The following is a 12,397-nucleotide window of genomic DNA, read 5'->3' as shown; positions in this document are numbered from 1 at the left end:
TGCAGGAGTGTCCCTTTGGAGAGCCATGCACAGAGTGAGGCAAGGAAGGGCTTGTTATGGTTTTGAATTGAGGAAATGTGAGTGGGAGGAACACGGTGCTCCACCCCCAGCTCATGTATCCCAGGCATGGAGCAGCCACAGTCCGGCCCTCTCACTGGACTCCCAGTGACCCTTGTAAAATACAGGGGTATAGGGCTACAGCCCTATGTTTCTCTGCTGCTTATAAACGGGAATTCGAAAAAGGGTCTCTAGAAAGGAGTAGCTGTAGGCAGAGGGAAAGCATATAATCTCTACTGCAGTACAGAAATTTGGGGCAAAACATGATTTTAGGAGAAGAGGCAGTAATGGTGAGATAGTGTTTATTGGAAAACAACACAGTGTCAGGGGAAGAACAGTGTGTATAGTAAGGCAAGATGGTGTCAGGGGAAGAAAGTGTGTGTATAGTAAGGCAGGATGGTGTCAGGGAAAGAACCTCTTCACTTAATTTTTCAGGATTCATTGAGGTCTGGCATGGTGCCAAGAGACTGGCGGATTGCTAATGTGGTGCCGTTATTTAAAAAGGGATCCCGTTCTCAGCCTGAAAACTATAGGCCTGTTAGTCTGACATCAGTAGTAGGAAAACTTTTGGAAGGGGTAATAAGGGATAGGGTACTTGAATACATTGCAGTTCACAATACTATTAGTTTGTGCCAGCATGGTTTTATGCGTAACAGATCTTGCCAGACTAATTTAGTCGCCTTTTATGAGGAGGTGAGCAGGAACCTCGATGCTGGAATGGCAGTTGATGTCATCTACTTGGACTTTGCTAAAGCGTTTGATACAGTACCTCACAGAAGGTTAATGATCAAATTAAGGAATATTGGCCTAGAACATAATATTTGTAATTGGATAGAGAACTGGCTGAAGGATAGAGTACAAAGAGTGGTGGTAAATGGAACATTTTCTAATTGGACCAGTGTGGTTAGTGGAGTACCGCAGGGGTCAGTCCTTGGGCCTTTGCTTTTTAACTTGTTTATTAATGACCTGGAGGTGGGCATAGACAGTACTGTTTCTATTTTTGCTGATGACACTAAATTGTGCAAAACTATAAGTTCCATGCAGGATGCTGCCGCTTTGCAGAGCGATTTGACAAAATTAGATAACTGGGCAGCAAACTGGAAAATGAGGTTCAATGTTGATAAGTGCAAAGTTATGCACTTTGGTAGAAATAATATAAACGCAAACTATCTACTGAATGGTAGTGTGTTGGGGGTTTCCTTAATGGAGAAGGATCTAGGGGTTTTTGTTGATAACAAGTTGTCTAATGCCAGGCAGTGCCATTCTGTGGCTACTAAAGCAAATAAAGTGCTGTCTTGTATAAAAAAGGGCATTGACTCAAGGGATGAGAACATAATTTTGCCCCTTTATAGGTCCCTGGTAAGGCCTCACCTTGAGTATGCAGTGCAGTTTTGGGCTCCAGTCCTTAAGAAGGATATTAATGAGCTGGAGAGAGTGCAGAGACGTGCAACTAAACTGGTTAAGGGGATGGAAGATTTTAACTATGAGGTGAGACTGTCAAGGTTGGGGTTGTTTTCTCTGGAAAAGAGGCGCTTGCGAGGGGACATGATTACTCTGTACAAGTACATTAGAGGGGATTATAGGCAGTTGGGGGATGTTCTTTTTTCCCATAAAAACAATCAGCGCACCAGAGGTCACCCCTTTAGATTAGAGGAAAGGAGCTTCCATTTGAAGCAGCGTAGGTGGTTTTTCACGGTGAGGGCAGTGAGGTTATGGAATGCCCTTCCTAGTGATGTGGTAATGGCAGATTCTGTTAATGCCTTTAAGAGGGGCCTGGATGAGTTCTTGATCAATCAGAATATCCAAGGCTATTGTGATACTAATATCTACAGTTAGTATTAGTGGTTGTATATATAGTGTATGTATGTGAGTGTATAGATTGGTAGGTGTGGGTTAAGTGTGCTGGGTTTACTTGGATGGGTTGAACTTGATGGACACTGGTCTTTTTTCAACCCTATGTAACTATGTAACTATGTAACAGTCTGTATAGTAAGGCAGGATGGTGTCAGGGGAAGAAAAGTGTGTTATAGTAAGGCAAGATGGTGTCATGGGAAGAAAAGTGTGTGTATAGTAAGGCACAATGGTGTCAGGGGAAGAACAATGTGTATAGTATGGCAAGATGGCTTTCAGGAAGAACAGTGTGTATAGTAAGGCATAATGGTGTCCGGAAGAACTGTGTGTATAGTAAGGCAAGATCGTGTCAGGAGCTTTTATCTCAAACTGTGGGTTAGTCTGCATACAAAAAGGCAATATGTTAGGGGAAGAGGCAGTAATTGCGGCACTGCATGTATTGGAAGGCAAGATCTGTAAAAGAGGGCATATAAGAGTATAGGATAGGGTGTATAGGAAGGCAAGATGTCAGAAATGGGAAGTATGACCCAGTGTGTTTAGGAAGGCAAGATTATGTTAGAGGAAGGACATGTAAGTGTGGGATAGTATGTACGAAAGGCAAGATGTTAGAACAGTGATCCCCAACCAGTAGCTCGTGAGCAACATGTTGCTCACCAACCCCTTGGATGTTGCTCTCATTGGATGTTGTCTATATTATATATAATAAGGCAAAATGATGTCAAAGAAGGGGCAGTAACTGTGCCATTAGATAAAGAAAGGCAAGGTGATGTCAGTAAAGACTGATATCAGCAGCTTCCTGCTGTTGCTGCACTACAACTCCCAGCATGCTCTAGCAGCCTTTCAGGTTCTAAACAACAACCAATGAGCCTAGTCAGAATTGACCATGAAGCTAAGAAACTACAGCATCCCTCTGTGTGCTTAGTGGGAGTCCTGCCAGAGCTAGCAGGATTCCATTAGTTTTGCCTACTGTAATATCAATGTACGCTGATGCAATGTGGTCTATAGAACACAGGCTGCTCCCCAAGAGGCCATTAATGTACAAGTTGTTCAAAGGATTTTAAGAGAAGTGTATTCTGGGAGAGAATTCCTGCTCTAAAAGTTCCACCCATCACTTAAAGGTCCATTAGCGCCAGAATGTGAAAGTACCCTAAAAGCTTTTACATATAATGCTCACTAAATACCTTCCCCTATTTATAGTCTGGTTAAAAGGGTTACAACAAAGAAGGTAGGATTTCAGGTGAACTGGGGGTATGGCTTAAATTGTCCCCAATTTTCATATTGAAATCTTTGCAATAAACCAGCGGAGAAGTCAACTTCCAAGGCAACAGATCCAAGGTGATTTCTGGCCACACCTGTGCTATGCCCTAACTACCTTCAGTTACGCTCCCCACACCCCTTTTTACCCTTTTCATGCCCCTGCTGTCTATTAACATGTTCCAGCAGGATGGGTGACTAGGGTGCTCCTTAGCAATAACATGGACATGGTTGTGTTACAGGGTCACTAGGGTGCTCCTCATCAGCCACATGGTTGTGTTACAGGGTCACTAGGGCCCTCCTCATCAGCCACATGGTTGTGTTACAGGGTCACTAGGTCCCTCTTCATCAGCCACATAGGCCCTGGCATTTCAAATATACAGAGACCCAAACAGCCCCCCACCAGCCCAATAAATAATGACTGTCTATAGCATCTTCCATCAACAACCCTGGCATTTGCCAAAAGCCACAGATTGCCAATCCAGACCTGGCTGTGACTCAATAGAGACAAACATTGATTTCCTGCATCACTTAAAGGGCACAAGGGTGCTATTATCCTTCCATTCTTAATTTGTAGACACCTCACCTTACTGAGGGAGTAACACAAACTTACACTAGAAAACCAGGGAATGTTCCACTCTAGATGTTCTATTCTTTCTCCAGAACCAGAAACTCTATGAAAGAAAAAGCAACACAGATATTCCCTGAGAAGCCACCTGGGTTTCAAGGACATATACTGCTGTTGTATTACTGGAATGCTCAGGGAAATCATTATGCATTACTCACTTCCTGTTCAGCAGGCTAGAATCATACATGTCTGGCAATTGCAGGAAGAGAGATGTGCAAGGACCCTACCATATTCACACACACTGTGGTCAATTTAGTCAGAAGCCAGTTAACCTGCCTGTATGATTTCTGTGTGTTGGAGGAGACTATAGGAAACCCATGCAGACACATACAAACTCCTAGAAAATAGTGACCTGGCTGGGATTGAGCTCAGGACCTCAGCGCTGCAAGGCAGAAGTGCTAGTCACTCTGCCCCCAAGTAATAGTATATATGTATAAAAGCTTCTACACCAGCATTATGTATTCAACTATTTGCGTTTTATATATTTGTGTTATTTATTGCACCCCCATCCACCGTTGAAGATTGTCTTTTACCTATCCAAGTCGTCATGCAGGGGCTGATAATACATATTATAGCATTCAATTCTCTTTAGGAAATCTTCCACCACTTTCTCTCTGTCACAGTCCTTGTAATCTGGGCTGGAGAGCTTCACTTCCTTGAACAAAGAAAAACAGGAGGATATTAGACACAGACTTGTGTCTGTAGTATGTGTCACAGTACAGAATATCCTCCTTATCATCATATAGCACCAACAATTTATGCAGCACTTTACATTAATTTATAACAAAGAGGGGTCTTACAGATACAAAATGGCTATTCTGGTTTTATAGTACAGATTTGCAAAATGGTCAGAATTCAGACATAAAACATGTGGTGAGTACATCCTTACAAAGTGCCCTGTTGATCTTGGTTTAACTCAAACTTATGGTCCTCCGGCGCTTGTAAGCATCAACATCCCCCATTTTCCAACAATACAACTGTTGCAGTTTATTTAAGGGAAAAAAATCCTCTCTTTTTGACATATGCTCATGCAGTTGGGCCTATTTTAAAAAGGTACATAAACACTTCCAGAAACATCCTCACTTATGCAGTCAATCAACCCACCCCTCACCTTATTCCTTTGTGAAGTGATGGATTCTGGGACTTTGAAGCCCCCTCTGCTCTCCATAATGGGTGGTGCACAAATACACTGGAAAGCTGAGGGGCTTTAAGTTCCATAATTCATCACTTCCAAATGGAACAAGGTAAAGGATGGGCTGAATGACTCTACAAGCCTAAGGGGGGTGGGGAAATGGTCTCTATGTGTCAGAGGCAGACTATCATGGTTTTCTCTAAATTTGCGGAATCAGGTATGTCCGTGTAAATTATATATATATTTGGCGAGTCAGACATTATTAATGCACCTTTTTATTTTATGAAAACCCAACCCAAGCTCATGTCAAAAAGGAAGGGGAATCGTTTCCCTTTAAGGCAGTGGAATTGTGTTTGCTCTTCCTCGGCCAGTGAGCCATAGCCAACATGGCAAACAGCCCCCATCATCCTTAGCCAGCAGCTGAGAGGACCACCCCTACCTCTATGCACAGATTTATTTACCTAGATTCCACCCCCCCCCCATGCTTACCATGATATTTTCAGCGATTATATCAGGGTCATCACAAATCGATTCAATAAAAAATGCCTTTAGGGGAAAAAAAATAAACAGTGGGTCATTGGGTGCATGAGCAGCGATCACATGCAGAACCTACCAAACATAGCTACCCTAGAACTGCCCAAGACCAACAGGCTGTACCTTGAAGACACGCTCCTTGGCAAACTGCAGGATCAGGGACCGTCGCTCCCTTGTGGTATTTGTGGCATCAAACACCTACAGCAACAAGCATAAGTCAGAATATGGCCATCTAGTCCAGGAGTATGGAAGCTTGGTCCTGTACATACTGTTGAGTTACAACCCTCAGCAAGCAAGGGATGTTGGGTATTGTAGTATAAAACCACCTGTGCACACAGTTTACAGAAATGGCTTTGGTTATATTTATTGGGAACTTGCTATCTTCATGACGCGCAAGGAAATGCTTTTTAGGGTAATGGTATTTTGAGTTGGGCACAAGTCTGCACTGATCCGCAACCCTGAACCCGCATACTGCTTTGCCCCCCCCCCAGACCTGCTAGCCGACTCTACCTGCAGGGGTATAACTTAATACTGACCAGGGAATTGTGTCGACATCACTGTGACTGAAAGTGACATCACTCCTGAAGGTGGATGAACCAGGTTACAAAAAAAATATTTTTTTCTCAGAGGAAGTCAGGGCAAATTCCAGATAATAATTTTTTTACCGAAAAAGTGACCACATTGCAGGTAGTCCATGGACAGGCCCGGACTGATGTGGATTTAGGCTAATGCCAGAGGTGCTGCTGTAAGATGCCACAGACAGTCACTATTTATTGGGCTAGTGGGGAGTTGTTTGGGCCTCTGTATACTTGGAATGTCAGGGTCTATTTTAAATATCAGTCCAGACCTGTCCACAGGGACAGTTATCACATCCCTTTACTATGAGCAGAGACACAAGTTTACGGCTCTGCTCAGTTCAAGCACCACTTTGAGGTCCAACTTTATTCCAGCCTTCCGTTACTCTTAAAAACATATACATATACATGGAAATATTACTTTAGCAGCCATTAACCCTTTGCTGTAAGAGTATCTATGGCAGCAAATAACCCTTCAACCCACAGGAGGCACCCTATCATTTACTGACAACCAAACAACCAATTATCAATATTATAAGACCTAGCTTAAAAAGAGACATATAAACAAAGGAACAATGTTTACTAGTAAGTTAGAAAAGTCCCATATTTTGCCATGAAAATGAACGTGGTTGCCCACACAGACCCTACCAGGCCCTTACCGCCACCTGGCCCTCTTCTTGTGTTAGATATTTATCAACGTCCCTCAGGGCACTGAGCGCGCACTGTCTGCAAAGGAAAAGGGCACAGTCATGGTTTAATGAAGATATGGATATTCCATCCCTCCCCAGGCTGCAGATTAATCTTTAAGCCCATTGATTTTTCCATGCCACAGATACACTTTAGATCTGCCCTCCCTCCACTGTGTCCACGGCTACGCAAAGACTGCTATGATTTCAGCACAGAAATTGATGCCTTACACTTGATTTTAGTGGTAGATAAAGTGCTGCCCCCCCCTCCATTTAGAATCACCTAGATCTAGATAGTGCATGCATAGTTACTGCAAATGATTTTCAGTGCAATGAACAAACTGGATTGGCTCAGTCTAGCATAAATGGAATAATCAAAAGACCTGATTGGTAGCTAGGCGTTATTGTACTGAAGTAAATGTTGCACAAAGACATGAATAAGAAAATACAAATCAGACATATAGAAAAATAAGGATTTATTAAAGGGACATACACACTTTGTCTATAAATGCTCAGTTTTTATTTGTCTACAAATGTTCAGCTGTAATAGGTTACTCTAAAAAAGGGAATCTAATATATCTGCATATGTGAGCAGCCATGCTTGTTTTGAGAAGCATACAAATGCTTAAAGAAACAGTAACACCAAAATAAAGTTAACCAAAGTAATGATTATATAATGTATATATTATTTATTAAAGCTCTGCGCTGGTAAAAGCTTTGTATTTGCTTTAGAGACACTACTATAGTTTATATAAACAAAACTGCCATGGAGTAGGTATTCAAATTTAAAAAAGGAGAAAAGGCACAGGTTACATAGCAATTAACACATAAACTGTGTAGATTACCATTGTATTCTATAGAGTTTATCTGTTATCTGCTATGCACAATGTGCCTTTTCTCCTTTTTTCCAGCTTAATGGCTGCCCCCCATGGCTACTAATGTATATATACTATAGAAGTCTTTCCTAAGCAAACACACAGTTTTTACCAGTGCCCAGTGCAGGGTAACAGTATATTCAATGGCGATTCTGGGGATGCCATAGCAGGAGTGGCCCTGAAAACAATATAATATACAACATGTAAGTCGCCGGTGGGATGGCAGACGCGTGGGGGCGATTTCGGGAAATCGCCGAAAAAGACTTGCGAGTCTTTTTCGGCAATTTGCGCGAAATCGCGCCGCCGCGTGTGCCATCCCGCCGGCGACTTACATGTTCGCCGGTGGGATGGCAGGGGAAGGCAACTCGGGGAGATTAGTCGCCCGCGAACAGGGAGTTTTGCCGCGGGCGACTAATCTCCCCGTGTGCCAGATCCCTTAAACATCTTAATTTTTTGGTGTTAATGTTCCATTAAAACAAAGAATCAATTCTAAAGTTTACCAATAGACTTCTGCAGCCTGTGGTCAGTAATATGTGGGAGAATTAACCCTCCATAGCTGCATCACTGCCTCCTCCCCCAAAAGCAACCCACAACTACTGCCCCTAAACTGCATAGTAGTGCAAGCCATCATATTTGGTAGAGATACACTGAATCCACCTGAAAAGGCCAAAACTTGGCCGAATCCCAAACCGAATCCTGGATTTGGTGCATCCCTAATATTTGCTCATCTTGCTTGACCCAGGACCAAAGATCAGATTCAATTATTACATGCTCCTACTCACTGGTCACCTTTTTATTTTTTTATTACCAGCCTTTAGGTTGGGGGGCAGGCAGTGATATCACTTGGGGGCATGGAAATGGGCAGGCTGGGCAGGGAAATGGTGTGGATGGGGTGGAGAAATGTGTGGGTTACTGCGGCGTAGAGTCAGGGAAGGGATGGATTATAGGTAAGGTTGTCACCCTTACAAATCTACTGGAAGCTATTTTGCCGGTAAATTTGTAATAACAGCACCAGCCCTGGTAAGTTGCCAGCTAGGCCGGTCAAATATTAGCTGGGTGGCAACCGTATAGGTCACCATATCCCAGATAAGAATGGAAGTAACCTGGCCAGATATTGATCAGTCAATCAGGTTTAAAAACCCTGTACCAACAAGAAGCTAATGCATTGTCACCACAACAGCCTGCATTTGATCCAACTGTATGGCCAGCTTTTACAATGAGCAGGCTGTATACTGCATTAGCTCTTCCACACAATGTACAACAGAGGACAGGAAACATAAAACAAACTCACTTCCGTATCTTCATTGCTTCCTGGTTGTCTGGGTGGAAAAACTCATAGTTCTTGTAGGTCTGCACAACCTCTCGCCGATACTGGCCCACATTAAATACTGGCGAACAAGAGACAACAAGTTCTTTGTTGGTTGCCAAAGCAGGAATCAAAATCAGTACAGAAATAATTGTGCACTAATGCCATACTCCATATCAACCAATCTGATCTTTGCTTTCTTTATTCGAACCATGGCAGAGCAATTAGAGTTAGCTGTTGTTTGGGGTCTTTCTGATATATTTCCCAACATCTGGTCAGATATTTGTCAGGTTAGAAAATTTTGTTAGACAAGGAGCACTTCTTTGTGTTAATGTGGGCCTCTTCTAATGGGTCTCCATAGGCCCACGGTCTAAAGGTGGCCATACACGCACCGATATTATCGTACGAAACCTCGTTTCGTACGATAATCGGTGCGTGTATGGCATGTCGGCGAGTCGACCGATATCGCAGGAAGCTGCTGATATCGGACGACTCGCCGATCGGACCAGTTTGAAAATTTTGATCGGGCGCCATAGAAGGCGCCTGACCAAAATTCTCCCTTCAGAGCTGAATCGGCAGAAGGAGGTAGAAATCCTATTGTTTCTACCTCCTTACCTGCCGATTCAGCCCTGAATGGTGTGTGGCGGATCTTACGATGTTTTGTGCGACCGATGGTCGTACGAAACATCGTCAGATCGCCACGTGTATGGCCACCTTTAATTGACGGTAAGCTTGTTGCCAAACAAACAGATCTTCCTGTGTAGGTCCAGCTTAACGCTCTTTAAAGTTTTATCTTCAATCCACATTACAGGCATGTGGTGAATGATGGGAATGATCCGGTTCCATCAACAATACTGAAGTTCTCTGCTAGAATATCTGTGGTGTCCTGCTAATCCCCACAGCTAACTTTTTACATTGGCACCATACAGCTTAACTAAAAAGATGTAAATACTTGGGAGGGAAAAGCACTAACCTTTTGTTGGGATTCCGATCCAGTTGAGGTAGCGGGTGAGTTTCTTGGAAATATAAGTCTTTCCACGAGCAGGAAGTCCAACCATGATGATCATGGTAGGAGAATTGGTGAACTGAGGTATGGAAGCTGTACAGAGAGAATAGAGAGAAGCATATATCATATATCACAATATCCAAGTTTAGAAATAGCTGGATTAAAGGAAAGGACAAAAACTGTGTTTGTGTGTGGGCTCCCTGTGACTTTAGTTGTTAACATGAATTCCAAGGCTGATGTGCATCTTCTCCAAAAGCCTGATACTGTTCATTAGGGGGTAGGTGGTGCCATCTTACTTACTCTTCCAGCAATCAACATTGCACCATGGACTTGGAGCCTTCCCTTTAACATGACTGCTACAGGCTCAATGCACGAGCATTACTATAAGCAGGGATGCATACCAGGCCTGGACTGGGATTTAAAATAGGCATTTCAAGTACAGAGGCCAAAACTGCCCCTACAGGCATCTTACAGCAGCCCCTCTGGCATTTACCTGAATCCACAGCAAATAATATCCAAATCCTATAGGAAAGTACTCTCTCTTTGCTCTAACAAAAGAGTGCCCTCCAGTGGCCAGATTAGCAGAAAATGGTGGAACACTTTCTGGGATTTTGCAGCTGTTCCTTGAGATGTAAGTGAGTGATCTATAAAGTCCCACTGAGCATCTATGGGTTTCTGAATCCATAACTGGCCAACATAGTGCTCTTTTAAAGGGATAGTTCAGTTTCAGATTCACTTTTAGTATGTTATAGAATGGCCAGTTCTAAGCAACTTTTCAATTGGTCTTCATTTTTATTTGTTATAGTTTCTAAATTATTAGCCTTTTTCTTCCAACTCTTTCTAGCTCTCAAATGGGGGTCACTGAACCCAGAAGCCATCAAACTATTGTTCTGTGAGGCTACAGTTTTATTGTTATTGTTATAGTTTATTACTTTTCTTTCTATTCGGGCTCTCTCCTATTCATATTCCAATATCTCACTCACATCACTGCTTAGCTGCCAGGGTATTTCGGACCCTATAAACCAGATAGCTGCTAAAATACCAGACTGGACAGCTGCTGAACAAAAAGTGAAATACAGTAATTCAAAAACCACACATAATAAAAAATGAAGACCAATTGCAAATTGTTTAAAAATATGACTCTGTACATCACACTAAAAGTTAATTCAAAGGTGAACAACCCCTTTAAATATAAAGTGGCCCCTTCTGCATATGGGAAGTAGCCGATTTAATGCTTCTTGCAGTTCCGGAACTCTAGGGAAGGAATCATGGCGTCTCTGTGGCTCCCCAAGCTGGGGGCCTTCCTGCAGACAAAGTGTTCCGGCCAAATGACCTTTGTGTGTTTTTTTCCCATTTCTGGATAAATATACAACAGGCTGATAATGTGATAACCGAGCCAGGATCACTCTGTGCCACCCAGGCACTGGCCCGCCAGCCAGACCCATTTATATTCCTGTGCTTGTTCTGATTTTTGGATTGGTGCCCGCCCTTAACTCCCGTTCTGCTAAACCATCTGGCTATGATTTTTTTTCTCTTACAGAAAATGTCAGTGACAATCAAAAAATATGAAGCCTGAGAGAAAGAGAGTGCAGCCATGTTGTGTGCATCAGAGTAAAGAGAGGTGGTGTGTGGCTTTTAGAAGGGTGCTAAAGGCTGGCCAGACACAGAGCATCATTAGAAGCATAGCCATGACTGATAAAGCCATCAATTTCATGCTGTCATGCTGACTGGATCAGTCTGTGCTGCTAGATTAACATCACTGAAACAGTGACTGTTCCCCCTGTGCAGTGCCATTTTAGAGACTGGCATGCTCACATGGGTACACTGTGTGGGTGCACATATAAAAACCAGAATTTAAGCCTAATTGAGCCCCTAAAATACAGATTTTCTGCTCCAAGCCATGGAAATGAGTGAATTTTATTGCCTGTTGTAAATAGTTAAACCCATGGTGTTGCTATATAAAGAATAATCAGAGTGCTGCTGTGTGTACATAAAGTAGCTGGTATATACAGTATATGTGTGTATATATGTGTGTGTGTGTATAATAGCTGTTGCTTCCCTCAGCAATGACATTCTCCAGAGATAACAATAGCAACACCATTGTCTGTACTGTAAGTACTGCTCCATCACTGTCTAGGGCAGAGGTTGTCTTTTTCAGTCCACAACCCATATTATGGTCCAAACTTTGGCCAGGGCCCCCTTAAAAGTCCAATCTTTAGCCAGGGACCCTCTTGAAGGTCCACCCTTTGGTCAGGGGGCCCTTTACCTCATGTATGGAGGACAGATACATATACAAATGCATGGACCTTAAAGGTCCAACATTTGTCCAGTGCTCCTCTTAAAGGTTCAATCTTTCACCAGGCCACCATTGTAGGCCCACCCTTTGGGGAGGGGGCCGCTTAGCTTATGTAAGGAGTACAAATACAGTACATATACAAATACATATTCAATCCAAATCCCAACACACCCTCGAACTTTGGTTTCAGGTGTTTT

At 42.9% G+C, this 12,397-nt stretch overlaps 1 protein-coding gene across 4 annotated transcripts in view; it reads right to left on the bottom strand.

The window, feature by feature from the left end:
* pfkfb1 (6-phosphofructo-2-kinase/fructose-2,6-biphosphatase 1) overlaps window positions 1-12,397 on the bottom strand; it is a 32,945-nt gene that overhangs the window by 6,900 nt on the left and 13,648 nt on the right. For all 4 annotated transcript variants that reach the window (XM_018096676.2, XM_004919631.4, XM_012954228.3 and 1 more), the window contains exons 2-7: window positions 9,872-9,997; window positions 8,884-8,980; window positions 6,691-6,757; window positions 5,580-5,654; window positions 5,412-5,468; window positions 4,324-4,445 (exon numbers count right to left, since the gene is read on the bottom strand). In XM_018096676.2, the coding sequence (XP_017952165.1) occupies window positions 4,324-4,445; window positions 5,412-5,468; window positions 5,580-5,654; window positions 6,691-6,757; window positions 8,884-8,980; window positions 9,872-9,997 (544 nt within the window). The remainder of the gene's footprint in view (window positions 1-4,323; window positions 4,446-5,411; window positions 5,469-5,579; window positions 5,655-6,690; window positions 6,758-8,883; window positions 8,981-9,871; window positions 9,998-12,397) is intronic.

Source organism: Xenopus tropicalis, chromosome 8 (assembly GCF_000004195.4).
Source record: "Xenopus tropicalis strain Nigerian chromosome 8, UCB_Xtro_10.0, whole genome shotgun sequence".
In the NCBI taxonomy this organism is placed as follows: Eukaryota; Metazoa; Chordata; class Amphibia; order Anura; family Pipidae; genus Xenopus; species Xenopus tropicalis.
The sequence above is the reverse complement of the archived record's forward strand: the minus strand, read 5'-3'. Positions and strand labels throughout refer to the sequence as shown.